Consider the following 14,066-nt stretch of genomic DNA (forward strand, 5'->3'; position numbering starts at 1 on the left):
CCTAAATTCTAAGCAATTCTTAATAAATTTATGCTATAAAATCACCATTTTAATAGTTGTATATAATTAAATATGTATGAAGTACAGTACATATATGTAATAATATTTAAGATAAATGTTTTTGAATAATCACAAATTTTTAGAAGTATAGTGGTGAGAATAACATCAGGACACTTTTACTCAAGGTCACAAATGCCACTAGCATATCAGAAAGACTCATCATTTGTAATGAATTTGTAATGAATTCACAAGATTTGTGATCAGAAGTCTATTTTCATTTCAGTTACTAATGTATCCCATATTTACCTGTATTAATACTTTCCACTCTTAAAGGGAAACCAGACTGGGCCACAGCTACAAGTTTCAAAGCAATATAGAACTGACTTCTTCCAAAATAACCAAGTCTTGTTGCACCACAAAGCTCCATAATCTGTAAAAGAACACAATGTAACATAAGATTTATAACAGTAATTATCTAACTCTTGTTGATAACTTCTCCAAAAATACATAGCTGACATATTACTCTCAACTTGATGACCTACTTCCTCAAGTTTCAGGTTGGTTTGAAAACAAAAAGGCACTGACCTTAAATGAGCAGGTTATTGTTCTCCTACTTACTAAAATCAATGTGCTAAGCAATTTTATTTTATTAGAATAACTTTTTTATAGGAGTCATATTTTTTAGAAATAATGTACCATCCACACTTCTTCACAAACACTGTGCATACAACAGGGCCATGCAACTTACAGATTATTTTGCAGCCATTTAAAGTAAAAATCATAAAATCATGTATTAAGTGGAAAAAAGACAGGACACATTTGAACCACATCAACACAAATTTGAAAATAACCAGACATACAAAAATTCTACCAGCAATTTTGTAAGTGAGATTAAGGGTACGACATTTTCTTATTTTCGGTACACCAAAAGGTTGGAGGTTCGATTCCCAGTCAGGGCATATATCTAGGCTGTGGGTTCAATCTCAGGTCGCGGTGTGAATGGGAGGCAACCAATCCATGTTTCTCTCTCTCTCTCTCTCTCTCTCTCTCTCCCCCCCTCCCCAATTCCTCTCTCTCTTTCCCTAAAATCAATAAATCAATAAACATTATATAAATTTCTTTTAAAATTTAAAAAATTTGTTTAAAAAGCCAAGGAGGATAAAGAGGCAGGTTTACATTAAGGGAACTATGAGGAAAAGGAGGGCAAGAGAGTTAGGAAAGGAAGGGCGCACAGTCTTGTAGGTTATGTAGGCATTTTGTAGGATTATTACCCTTATCCACTACCCTTTTCTGCCCACTTGACATCCCTTAAGAAATCATTACACATCTTAGATGTGTTTATAAAGCAAAGCATCTAAAATATGGTAGGTATATGTTAGTAGCTAAAGGGAGAACCTACAAGGAAACATATGGTTTATTTAGCCTTGTTACATCCATTTCAGGGGCCTGTGGGACACTCAGGGAGAGATACCCAGGGAACAGCTAGAAATGCAGAGGGAGTGTCCAGAAGGGAGTGAGCTGTGGAAATGGGCTCCATACTTGGGAAGTAGACAATAGGTGATGACCGTACCTGGGGCAGGAAGTGAGATTACCTGCAAGCCCAGAGCAGTGAAAGGAAATGCCAGAGAACACCGACACCTAAAGGGCACAGAGAAGTCTATGGAAAAGGCAGGAGGAAAGTACCAAAAGGTGAAGACAATTAAACTTATCACAAGAAAAAAATAGATAAAATGACTTACGGAATAACCATATAAGAAAACTAACTATACAGCCTCTAAAACTCACTGCTTATAGTATTAATGTTATTTTAAAAAGGAAGTATATAAATCTAATTCCAATTTCATTTATATACATATAAATGGCAGTGAATATGCCAGTATTTATTTCTGAGATTAAGGGATATTTCTGTTTTCACTACATGAGTCTACAGTTATTGCAGTGCTACCAAAAAATATATTATCATTTGCTCAGAAAATTGATAAATAATTTATAAAAAAGAGAAACAGCAGGACCAAATAAACAAGGGAGGAACTGTACTCTGTATTTTGTAATTAGGAGGTTTTTGCTGCTTAAGTAGAGATGTGGCAGGGTAAAATACAGTTTGCAATGAGTTAAGGAATGAACAGGAGGAATTTAAGTGGAAAGACAGGTACTAAACAGGTTAAGATGCTTGGTTCTGAAAGAAAGTTTGGGAAGGTAATATTGCTTGTCCCTAAATCTCAGAGCTAGTCAGGGGAAGAACTGGCACTAGAAACTAGGTCTTTTTATTCCAAAAACATAACTCTTTCCAGAGTGGTCCGGAGAGCAAGGAAGCACACTACCAGTCTACTGCATCACACATGCCGAAATGTTGAGTCTGTATGCCCAAATCCCACCCCAGGAAGCGTGAAAAGAAAATAATTTGAGTACAAGGGGAACAAAGGGTAATGGGAAAAAAATTAAATAGAATAAAGTTTTTCAAAAGATGAAGAAAAAGTTTGAAAAGGGAGAGGAAAAGGGCTGTAGGGCAGTTATTTCTTCACCACTGCTCCAGCTGCACCAGCTAAAAGCCTCACTTTGTGGCCCCAATCAGTCATGTGTCTCACTGATTAGCTCTCCCAACTACACCAATTGGAAAGGCCACAAGCTCTTGAGAGCAAGAGAAAGGAGGGCCCTGCCTATGCAGCTCAGTTGGTTGGGTGTCTCCCACAAAGTGAGAGGTCGCAGGTTCAATTCCTGGTCAGGGCACATGCCTGGGCTGCAGGTTAGGTTTCCTGACGGGACCCATACGAGAGGCAACCAATCGATGTTTCTCCTTCTCTTTCTCCCTCCCTTCCCCGCTCTCAAATAAATAAATAAATAAATATGGGGGGGGAGAGGAAGGAGGAAAGGAGCTGTGACATACAATTTACAAAACTAATCTCTGATGAAACAGAATCAAAAAGTCTGATTTATAATCACAATCTTGTGAATTAGACAAAATGTGTCACTTAAGAAATATTTGGAAAAAATTCCTAAAGGCAAAAGTGCGGGACCAAAGTATTTGTATATTTGAAAATGAAATAGCTCTCACCAACTGCCTTTCAAAAAGGTTACTGAAATTTATTCTCCCACTGTCAGTATGAGAGTGCTTGTTTCTCATCTCATCTCCAGAAACTTGAAAAACCACTCAAACTTGTAAGTATCTCTGGCTTGCTATCCTACGCAGTTCTGTATAGCTAACGTAGACCTGTTTTTAAAATTACTTTAGCTTTATAATATTTAAATATCTCATAAGGTTAGCCTAGCTCTCAATTTTTTTTCCTTATTTAGAATTTTCAAGGCTATTCTCATATTCTTCTTCCAAATAAATCCTTAGAATCATGTATCAAAATAAACCGAGGTTTTCACTAGAATGGCAATTTACTTATAGTCATATTCCTAACTTTGACAAGACAACTTCTACTGTCTTATCACTAAGCACGACAGCGGTGTAAACGCTCTGCAATAGCTTTGTCCTAGTAAGTAACTACTCAGAAGCTCCACTACTCTAGCTTTGTTTTTGTTTCTCATTTTCAAAAACCACAAATAGGTGTTAATTTTACTTTGTGCATATTTGGGCAGAAAACTAGAAGATCATAATTTTTCTCATTGGTCTATCAATATTAATAATTCTACTAACAGAGTTCCTAACATCAAACCATCCTTTGATCCCTACCTGAAATGAATTCCATTCAGTCACGATGTATTACTTTAAAAACAAAATACCTAAAATATTTTAACCACAATTTTAAAGTGATTAAGCTTTAAGATAAAAAAAAAAAAAACCTGTATCTGGAAGGTTCGGAATATGTTGGCTTTGTAAACACAACTAGCAAGCTTTACTTTTTTTCCTCTCTGGTCTGAAATACTTTAAATAGGTTAGCAATTATATGTTCCTTAAAAATGTGTTAAGAATTCACCTATAACACAGGGTGGACATGTACATCTTTGACATGTGTCTCCACGTTATTCAATGTTATTTGGTATAAACCAGGGTTTCTATCTCTAGAATAGAATACATAATAATTTCCTAGAAAATCACTTATCACCTCCAAATTTTTATATTTATTATTAGCTCAGCCTATTATTCAAAGTAGTCTCGTTGTTTTAATGGACTCTCTGTGGCAATTTCACCTTACTCTAAATTTTGTGCATTTGTGCACAAGCTCCTCTTTTTCGCTCCAGTGAAACCACTTCAACTTCTGGGACACAGAATCCCAGGCCCCTTCCATTAGATTCCGACTTAACTAGGAAACCCAGCTAGTGGTGGCTGGTACACTGCTGATAGTTACTATAAACTATTAAGCTTTATTTTATTAACATTATAAAATTTACGTACTCATGGAAAAACAAATGAAATAGTACTTAAGGATACAGAATGAAAAGTTCCCACAATTCCCATCAGAAATAACAATTCCTTTCATGTGTTCTTCCAATTTTTCCTACATGTATATAAATACATGAGCACACATATGTAATACACATACTTTTTACAAATATAGGGTCATACTAGATACTTTTTACATATTACTCAAACATCTTTTTATATCAGCATACAAAGTTCTTTGATTACTCTTTATATAGCATTCCATTACACAGATATACCTATTACAAATTAACTAATCCCCTACTGATGATGGACATTTAAGTTTTTTCCAACTTTCCATTAGAAATAATTTCAAAAATAATCCTGTACTTGTATTTTGTACACGTTTACAACTGTAGAACAAATGTCTAGAAATGGAATGAGCTTTAAAATGCACCTGCTCACGTGCTACACACTCTGAAGGACTGTACCATCCCAATGACTGCCTGGCTGCCTGGTCTAAGCAAGAGAGAGGTCAGAGTTGTCATTCATTTTATTGGCTTCACAAACTTCACAAAGGTATACCAGCCTTAAAGAAGTCAGGATTGATTTCTCTTCTCTGTTCCATCATATTTACCAGATAGTCCCTGACATCTGGGAAAATAAACTAGACTGTAGTCCACTTGAATACCTATAGAGATCAGGGTGACTAGAGAATTGTTCTGTATCATTCATGCAGCACTTGAGCAAGGTACGTAACTTCTACAGTGCCTGTTTCCTCACATGTAAACTGGTAAAATACACTACCTCATACAGTTGCTGTGAGGATTCAATGAGTCTACAGTTAATAAAGCACTTAAAAAGCACTTCTTTATCACCCTCATCATATATACTTTATATAGTCAGGGATTTCAGAGACCAAGTCATTCTTGAAAAGCACATTTTCTTCAGAGCTGAGAGCTAATGCCTTTAGGTACCAAAGTAGGATTATTATAGTTTTTGAAGAAAAGTACTCTAAAATCAAGGATGCTCTCATGCCTTCTTAAGTATTTTGAACTTCTGATTAAAACAATACACTGAGGACTGGAATTTATCCTCTGCCGTCAGGAAGCTTATGAAAATGACACAGGGAATAAATCCACAAAAATAGAGGGAAAGGAGAACAATAAGCTGACAAGAAATGTCAATAAAGTTTAGCAATCAGAAAACAAATGGAGTCATACCTAATGCAGAAAGGTGGGAGAAATTAGTGCCAAGAATACCCATGGGAAAGAATCAATATGCCCTGAAAAATTTAGGGCCTCGCCCCAAAAAGCTAGCTATGACTAAGGGTGAGACTGGGACAGAGGTAAAGATCCTTATTTCTACAGCTGCTCACTGAATACTAACAACCAGACTTTACCCTCCAAGTAAAATCAAACAAAAAAACTGGAAGTTGTATCTCTAAAAAATGAAAGGTCAGGGAAATACACTAGGAGGGTTGATGTGGATAGGAGCTGTTGCCCGGAGAAAAGCTTCTATTTCTAGCATTTAGTAATCCAGCTTGAGTCAGAATCAGCCCGCTCCTAATGCAGCCTTGTGAGGAGTGATGCTGCAGCACCAAGCTCGGTTACTTTTCTACTGACTCCTTAAGTACAAACAGGTACCAAAGATCAACAAACAACTGAGCAAAACTTACAAAATGAAAGAGAACTGCCCAATTCACAAACATGAAGAAAAAACTCTAAGGGGAAAGATGTAATTCAGGAATGAAAGAACACTTGCAAATACTCTAATGAGTATCCTCTGACAGATTTAAGGTGATACTGCAGCCATGAAACAGTAACAGGACACTACAAAAAGGAGACAGAGAATAGGATGTATGGAAATACACAAAGCTCAACAGAAATACTAGAAGATAAAAATAAAGAAAAATTTCTCCAGAAGAAGGAAGGAAGATGAATTGGAAAATGTAAGAGAAAAGAAACAAAGAGAAATTAGAATAACTAAATTTTAATTAAAATGCAGTCTACATTTTAATTAAAATGCAGAAAAAAAGAGAAGAGTCATAATTCAAGAACAAGAGTTTTCCCCACAGCTAAAGGACAAAAGTTGTTCATACTGAGAGAGTATACTGAGTGCTCAACACAATGGGGTAAAGAATTCCTAAACACATTTCTGTGGAACTTCCGATAAAACAAAGATCCCAAGAGCACCCAGAGTAGGCTTAGGGCAGGTGGATAAAGGGGAGACGCTTAACACCTAAGAAGAAATATTAACTGGAATCACACTTCTCATCAGTAACACTGAGTATCAGAAAACAATGAAGCAACATCCTCAAGGTGCTGAGAAAAAATTATTTTCAACTTAGAATTCAATATCCGAACTACCATAAGCAGACACTTTAACAGATGCAGAAATAAAGTTTACCTCCTATGAACTCTTCCTTGGAGAAGTATTTGAAGGTGTTATTCAGCAAAATTTGGAGACAGGGCATCCGGGAAAAAGTAGATATACACCAAGAAATTGGGGAAATAAAGTTAAGGATGACAGCTGTGAAAGAAAATTGGGCTAAGTAGCAAGCATGACAAGTTCAAGGGGCTACTTGGGAAGCCTAACACTCGTAACTGTTACTGTCAGTATTGAGTTAGAAAAGGGGAGCAAATGAGACTTATACATTGAGCTTAGTAAAATGGGAAGCATGAGCCTGTCTGCTTGCCAGCCAGGAAGCTACATCTCTGTCTTCCAGGGAATTTCAGCATTGCTCTGCCAATGGGATTAACACTCTTTCCTTCCCCCACTGTGGTACCAGATTGCCAGATGGGAGCGAGGAAAAGCAAGCACCTAAGCAATAGAAGTGAAAATAGAGCAGGGAAAGGTGCTAGACCAAATAGGCCTGTCAATCTAGCCTGGGGAAAGAAGGGATTGGTTGGGAGGTAAATCAATCCAAAGCCTGCAAAAGCCTGGGAAGTAGATTGCTTATTTTGAGAAAGCACCTGGTTCATCCCAAACCCAAGTTTCTGGTCATAACCCAAGGGAACAAAGAACTGTCTCTCGCTCTCCCACCTGAGGATGCATTTGCCCCATTTATTTGTGTCCTCTCGTGCCTGGAAGCATGGGGCCACGTGGGTCTAGCAGCTGGAGAAGATGGTGTGGGCTCCAAAAGGACTGTTTTCTCTCGGTCTCTCCCACCCAGTAATGTACCCACCCGGTGCACTCTCACTTTCTCTCTCCATAGTTGTGTGGCCTTAGCAGCTGCAGAGCCAGCAGCCACATGGACTGTGCCACTGGAGCAGACAGGAACAAGCTAAGCTACCTGGATGGGGACTGAGCCTGCAGGATCCAAAAGACGGCTTTAATATGAAGCAAAAACTCTGACACTGGCTTTTGTGTTGGCCTTGCTGAGGACTCAGGTGGACTTTTTCCATGGCAGGGCAGAGGGAGATGGGACACTGGAAACCCAGGGGACAATTTCTATTTCTGCACAGATAAACCATGCCACACCACAATCTTCTGTCTGTGGGTCTCTGCAATGCTTTCCTTGTGATCCCATGGAAGATCCTAATTTCCAGCAACAACAAAACTACACAGGATGATCTGATCATGAATTCCTAACTTAGCAGGTCATGGTGGGTAGTCACACCCCGAGTCTATACCTTTCTTAGTAAAAGGTTAATTTTTGCCTTAAGAGCATTCTTTCTATAGTTCTTGTGCATCTAGATTAACATACCTTTGAAATACCAGAGCAATCTTTTCCAGACCCTCAGGAGGTGTAACTACCTTCACCTGACTCCCCACTGTTATCTTGTTGCCTGTATACCATCTTTACTTATTGTAAATGTTAGCTGTGAATGTTCCTCTGCCCATGAATGTTTTGCTTTTTATCCTTACCCAGAGATTTCCCCACTTTGCTTTCTCCTGTCTTAATGTACCAATAAATTTCATGTAACCTTCCTTTTTCTCCTTTGATTCTAAATGTATAAAATTAACTGTAAAACTGCCATTCTCCAAAGCATTTTCTCAGTCCATTCAGATGTTGCTTCCAGAAATGTCCTTAATAAATGCTTGTAAAATTATTCTATAGGTTTGAATCTTACTGGCCTAGAGAACAACCAGTCCAGATTAGAGTAAAATGAGAGAAGGTTCCAGGAGGAAGACTGCAGAAAAAGATAAGAGGGGGAAATGAATGAAGGCAGACAGTACAAGAAAAAAAGAAAGGCAACTGAGAAATTGCAGAGGAAATAGCTGTTTAAGAATATAATCATAGTATAATACCTGGATATGCAGTAAAAATATGCATATTGTCATAATGTAAATATTTTTTACTTTCAACTTTTAGATTCAATCTAAAGTCAAAACATATTAAATAATTAGGAATTATGGCTATAGAACATGATGCAAAAATGCTATCAATATTAGGTATGTTAAAAGTATAGCTAACTGGGGAGAAAAGGCATACAACTAATTTAATAACAATAAAAAAATTTTTAAAAAAGAGTATAGCAAACAAGTTGAGAGAAGGATAAAGATGAAAAGAAAAAGACGTGGGCTTCTGGTATCTGGTTTAGCCCTAAGAACTTTAGAAGTTGACACTCCATCCTAATAAGTAACAAGCTGAACAAAATGAAAAATCAAGAACTCATCTTAGATCCATAAGTGAATTGAGGTTGTGAACCCCAAGAAAAAAGACATCTACTAAGAAGGGCTCCTGGTGGCTAACTGGCCTGAAATTCTAAAAACAGAGCCTAGCAGCCATTTCTGCACAGGAGCCTCTCACATGAACTGCACTTCAGAGAAGCTGACACTGGACTGCCAGCCTGCACTGTTGCTGCCTCCTGAACCAGCCCTTCTAAAGGAGTTCCTGGGGTCCTATTTCAAACCATAGGACTGAGGCTTTCCCCATCCAATGGGGGCTACTAGCTCCAGAAAAATCAAAGTGGCTCTATTCTAACCAATCAGGGCAGTGCCTTTTGAACCAATCAAACTGCCAGAATTTGGAGTCCTCAAATAAGGACAGATCAATTAGGTATCAAGGGCAGTAGTTTTGTCCAGATAAGCTCCCCTCTGACTCTAAGGGCACACTTCTGCTCTCCACTGAAGACTGAAGATTTGTGTCTCCCTGGCTGAGCTGAAACACCGAAGTTGTCTCGTCAGAGCAGCGCGGTGCAAAGCAGACCTGCACAGAGCACAGCAGAGCAGTCCGTGGAGGAAAAGAGCAAAGCTGTCTTGCTGGAAAGGGGCTTGGCCCGAGAGCTGCCTCACAGCCATGCTGTTTTCACAGCTATGCTGTATAATTGGGAACCCCCGTTGGCGTTGAATTAGCACCAACAACCATGGGTAGACAAGGTCATACAGCAAACTGGTACCCGCCCCTCCCCCCCCCCCCAAACTGCAAGCCAACAGAAAGCAAATACAGTGACTCACCACTTACTGGAAGAAGACCCCATCAGCATTGTGAAAAATAATATAAACAGAGCCACTTCAAATTGAAGTAAGAGCTGCTATCCCAGAGAAACTACCTTAAATGTCTTTGAAGAGAACCAAAGTTTTGCCATCCTGAAGTTGCCTTCTGGGATACTGACTTGATTCTTATATATAAAATAAGTAGTAAAACTGCCACTTTCTGGAGCATTTTCTCTATCCACTGAGATTTTGCTTCTCAGCAACTGTCCAGTTGGCTCAAATAAACTTATAAAAATTCTCTACAGGTTTGGACATTTCTTACATCAACAATATAAATAACAAAAACTATAAATCTCTCAGAAGATAATGTAGGAGAAAACCTAAACTGGTACAGTCATGCAGTGGAATGTTATTTAGAACTAAGAAGAAACGAATTATCAAGTCATGAAAAGACCATGGGGAACCTTCAACGCACATTACTAAGTGAAAGAGTCCAATCTGAAAAGGCTACCTACTGTATGATTCCAATGATATAACATTCTGGGAAGGAGTAAACTATGGAGACAAAAAAATCTGTAGGAGAAGGCGCAGAGGATGTTTAGAGCAATGAAAATACTCTGTATGATACCATAACGATGGATATGTGCCATTAGACACTTGTCCAAAGGCCAAGTTGTGTAAGACCAAATGTGAACCCTAATGTAAATTATGGACATTGGATGATTATGATGTATCAGTGCAGGATCATCAGTTTTAGCAAATGTACCACTCTGGTGGAAGTTATGCATGTATGGGGGCAGGGGTACTTGGGAACTCTGTACTCTCAGCTCATTTTTGCTGTGAATGTTAAACTACTAAAGTCTATTTTAAAAAGTGGGGCACGGGCTCAACTGAAGTTAACAGGGCAAGAAGTGAGTGAATAGTGTCAATGGTAAGAGAGGAACTAAAAATAACAAAATGTGGGCAAGAGAGGAATAGAGAAGTAACTTAATGAAATCCTTATTTACCACAACAGAATAATGTATAAAATTGATAAGCCCAGATAAACTGGGGTTTTTAAAAATGTATAGAAGCAATCATCAAAGAAATAGTTGAAAAGGTTCAAGGTGGTTTCTATAAGAAATGTTAAGCATTGGAAAGGTAAAGGAGGAGAGGAAACTGTTGCTTTTTATATAAGCCCTTAAAATCTCTTTGATTTTTTAACCATGTGTAGATACTATTTTTATGAAAATCAAAAGCATATGCTTTTAAAAAGTATACTAAACACAGACTCATATATTTTCAACCATGTAGGTTTTATAAACAAATTATGTATTTAGGGACTTTCTGAAAAAGTAGAATGTTTTTCTTTCACCAAATAAAATAATGCTATTTAACAGTTTTTGTTCGGTTCTGTTCTTTCTAATGATTTGTGACTTTTCCTTGTTGCTGAGCTTCCATGCCTTGCTCTGTTAGCAGCCCTTCCCACTGCGGCCCTTCTGCCTTGTGTGCTACAGATGAGAAATAGAACCAGCCTTTTAAAACTGTATACAGTACAAATAAATCGTTGTTTAAAAATAACGCGAAGAGTTCGCCAATAAGCAAAGTATTGGATTGGCAAAAAAGTCAGTTTAGTTTTTTTCAGTAAAATAAAAGACAGTTTTCATTTTCACCAATAAATGTATTGATTTGGATATTTTGAGTATGTCGGTTCTCTCCTGCTATTGGCTTGTAGTGGGTGGAGGCCGGCATGCTGCTAAACATCTCCCAGTGCATAAAGCAGCCCCACAGCAAAGAATCATTTGGCCAAAATGTTTACAGTACCAAGAAACTTTGCAAACCACTTCTGACATGTTCAATCAGTCACAGCACCTTCTCCATACACTCCACATATCTTTTTTCTTTTGGAATTCAGTTGCATGCTTACCTTTTTGAAATAATAAAGCTTAATACGCCAAAAATGTTGCATACATTCTTCCATCTTCAGTATTAAAATGGCTGCACCAAAAATTCACCAATTTTGATGATTTTTTTAAATGCATGCTGATATGACAGCTGTCACAATACAATTTAACAGAATTGTTCTGAATGAAGTTAAAGACAGCTAAGCACTACTAGAACCATCGTACAGAAAAAAACTAAATGAACTTTTTGGCTAACCCAATACATAAGTATCATTTTTTACTTCCGGACATACATATACAGTGGTAGTAGTAGTGGTGGCTGGGGCAGGGGTTAACATTTATTGAACACAGTGCCAGAACTCCAGCTGGTCCCTCAGAATCCTTAGAAGTAATGGGGCAGAATTGGTATTATTATCATTACACAGAGGAAGAAAGAGAATCAGACTGGCCAAGTAATTAAGGCCAGAGTATCCAACAAAGTGCAGAGCTGTAATTTAAATTTATGCCTTTAAGCTCCTACCAAAACATGCTGTACATTGTTCTCTTCCCAGGACAATGTCAGCTTCTTCTGTGCAAGTACCCTCAATAAATCCGTAAGGCATGTCTCACAGTCCAGGGTACAGGGAGTGCGAACAACAATAAAGGTGTATGGAAGTTATTTCTTATTGGAAGTAAGAAAAGACCTAAGCAAAGTAGTTGCCAAATTAGATATCTGGACTTAAATACACAAGCTGAATCACAAATATAAGAACTCAAACCCCACCCCCCAAACAAAACAAATGAGAGATACATTGAAACTATATATAATACTGAGAATCACCTCAGCAAGCTGTCAATAATCTCTCCAAAAGGAAATTTGATGAATTTAATGTAACAAAACATAACAAATCTTCCATTTATAGTCATTATCAAGTTAAAAGTGAGGTGACTCCACTGCACTGACTGTAACTGGCATTCTTCAGTTTAAGTGGGACTGGGTCAGTGGACATGCTGACTGTTATTTTTGTGGCGGCTTAAAAGCCAGGGTAGTTAGGTCTACTGATAGGCACAACACTGACTAGCCAGTCAGGGTCACTTCTACTGTTCCATTCACTTAGACTGGTCTCTACGCTTCTCCACAACTCATGAGCTTTAGCGACATGGGAATACTTGTAATGGACAGCAATTAGAAAAAAGCATGGAACAATTATACTGAGTACCTACTAGTAGGAAGGCTATTTACTTGTTATCCCACTGAACGCTCACAACAATCCTCTAATGTCTGCTACCATTACACCCAGTTTGCAGGAAAGGAAACTGAGGCTAGTCAGTGGCAGGGCCACAATTCAAAGCCAGGTTCGTTAGTCTGAGTCCAAAGCCTCTCTGTTCCCAGCTGTCTCCAAGGCAAGCTAAACGGAACACTGAATATTGACTGTTTATGGAGCAGTAGTTTCAAAATATACTTGAAAAAATATCAATCAAGTTAAAGGCTCTGTCATCAAATATGTTGAGATATATCATAGTCCCCTTGGAGATGTGGAGATGTAACAGAGCATTTTTAGTCCATGAACACTAAAAAATTCCACAGTCTAGAAATGAGCCATTGTTTTGGTTTAGTGTCTATTGAAATGCTTCAGAACTAGTGGCCCACAGATCAGATGCTCCATGTAACACCTTTTGGGACTCAATGGTGCAGACTCCAGAACATGACAGCCATAAAAAAGTATGAAATCTTGCCCCGGCTGGGTGGCTCGGTTAGTTGGAGCATCGGCATGTGCACCAAAGGGTTGCGGGTTTGATCCCCAGACAGGGTGAGCACAGGAGGCAACAGATTGATGTTTCTCTCCCCCTCCTCCCCCCACCCCTGGCCAAAAGTTAGGAAACATATCCTCTGATAAGGATTAAAAAAAAAGAATGAAATATTGCCATGTGCAACATGATTTGGACCCAGGGGTATTGTGCTGAGTGAAATAAGTCAAAGACAAATGCCATATGATTTCACTTATATGTGGAATCTAAAAACAAAACAAACGAACAAACAAAAGAGAAACAAAATCATAGATACAGAGAACATTTTGATGACCGCCAGATGATGGGAGAGGGGTTAGGGGAAAATGTGAAAAAGGTGAAGAGATTAAGAAGTAAGAATTGGCTGTTACAGAACAGTCACAGGGATGAAAATACAGTACAGGGAATACAGTCAGTAATATTGTAACAGCTAAGTATGGTATCAGATGGGCACTAAGGTTATTGGGGTGATCACTTCATAAACTGTATAAATGTCTAATCATTAAGTTGTACACTTGAAACTAATAACACCATACAACTGTAAATTAAAAAATAAATTAAAAAAATAAGTTTTAAAAAACGAAAACAAGAATACTCCTACTATATGTAACAAAATTTTGTGAAATACTGTTTTCCAAAGTGTAAAAAAAAAATTAGTGGGAAGAGTACATTATTTTATATATATGCCAATTTCCTTAATGTCCAGCTTAGGAGAAGGTTCCCGTGTC

The 14,066-nt window shown here is 38.0% G+C and overlaps 1 protein-coding gene across 11 annotated transcripts in view; it reads right to left on the reverse strand.

The window, feature by feature from the left end:
* Positions 1-14,066, reverse strand: part of REPS1 (RALBP1 associated Eps domain containing 1) — a 76,193-nt gene that overhangs the window by 39,399 nt on the left and 22,728 nt on the right. For all 11 annotated transcript variants that reach the window (XM_053914139.2, XM_053914144.1, XM_053914140.1 and 8 more), the window contains exon 2: positions 307-430. In XM_053914139.2, the coding sequence (XP_053770114.1) occupies positions 307-430 (124 nt within the window). The remainder of the gene's footprint in view (positions 1-306; positions 431-14,066) is intronic.

Source organism: Desmodus rotundus, chromosome 11 (assembly GCF_022682495.2).
Source record: "Desmodus rotundus isolate HL8 chromosome 11, HLdesRot8A.1, whole genome shotgun sequence".
Lineage (NCBI taxonomy): Eukaryota > Metazoa > Chordata > Mammalia > Chiroptera > Phyllostomidae > Desmodus > Desmodus rotundus.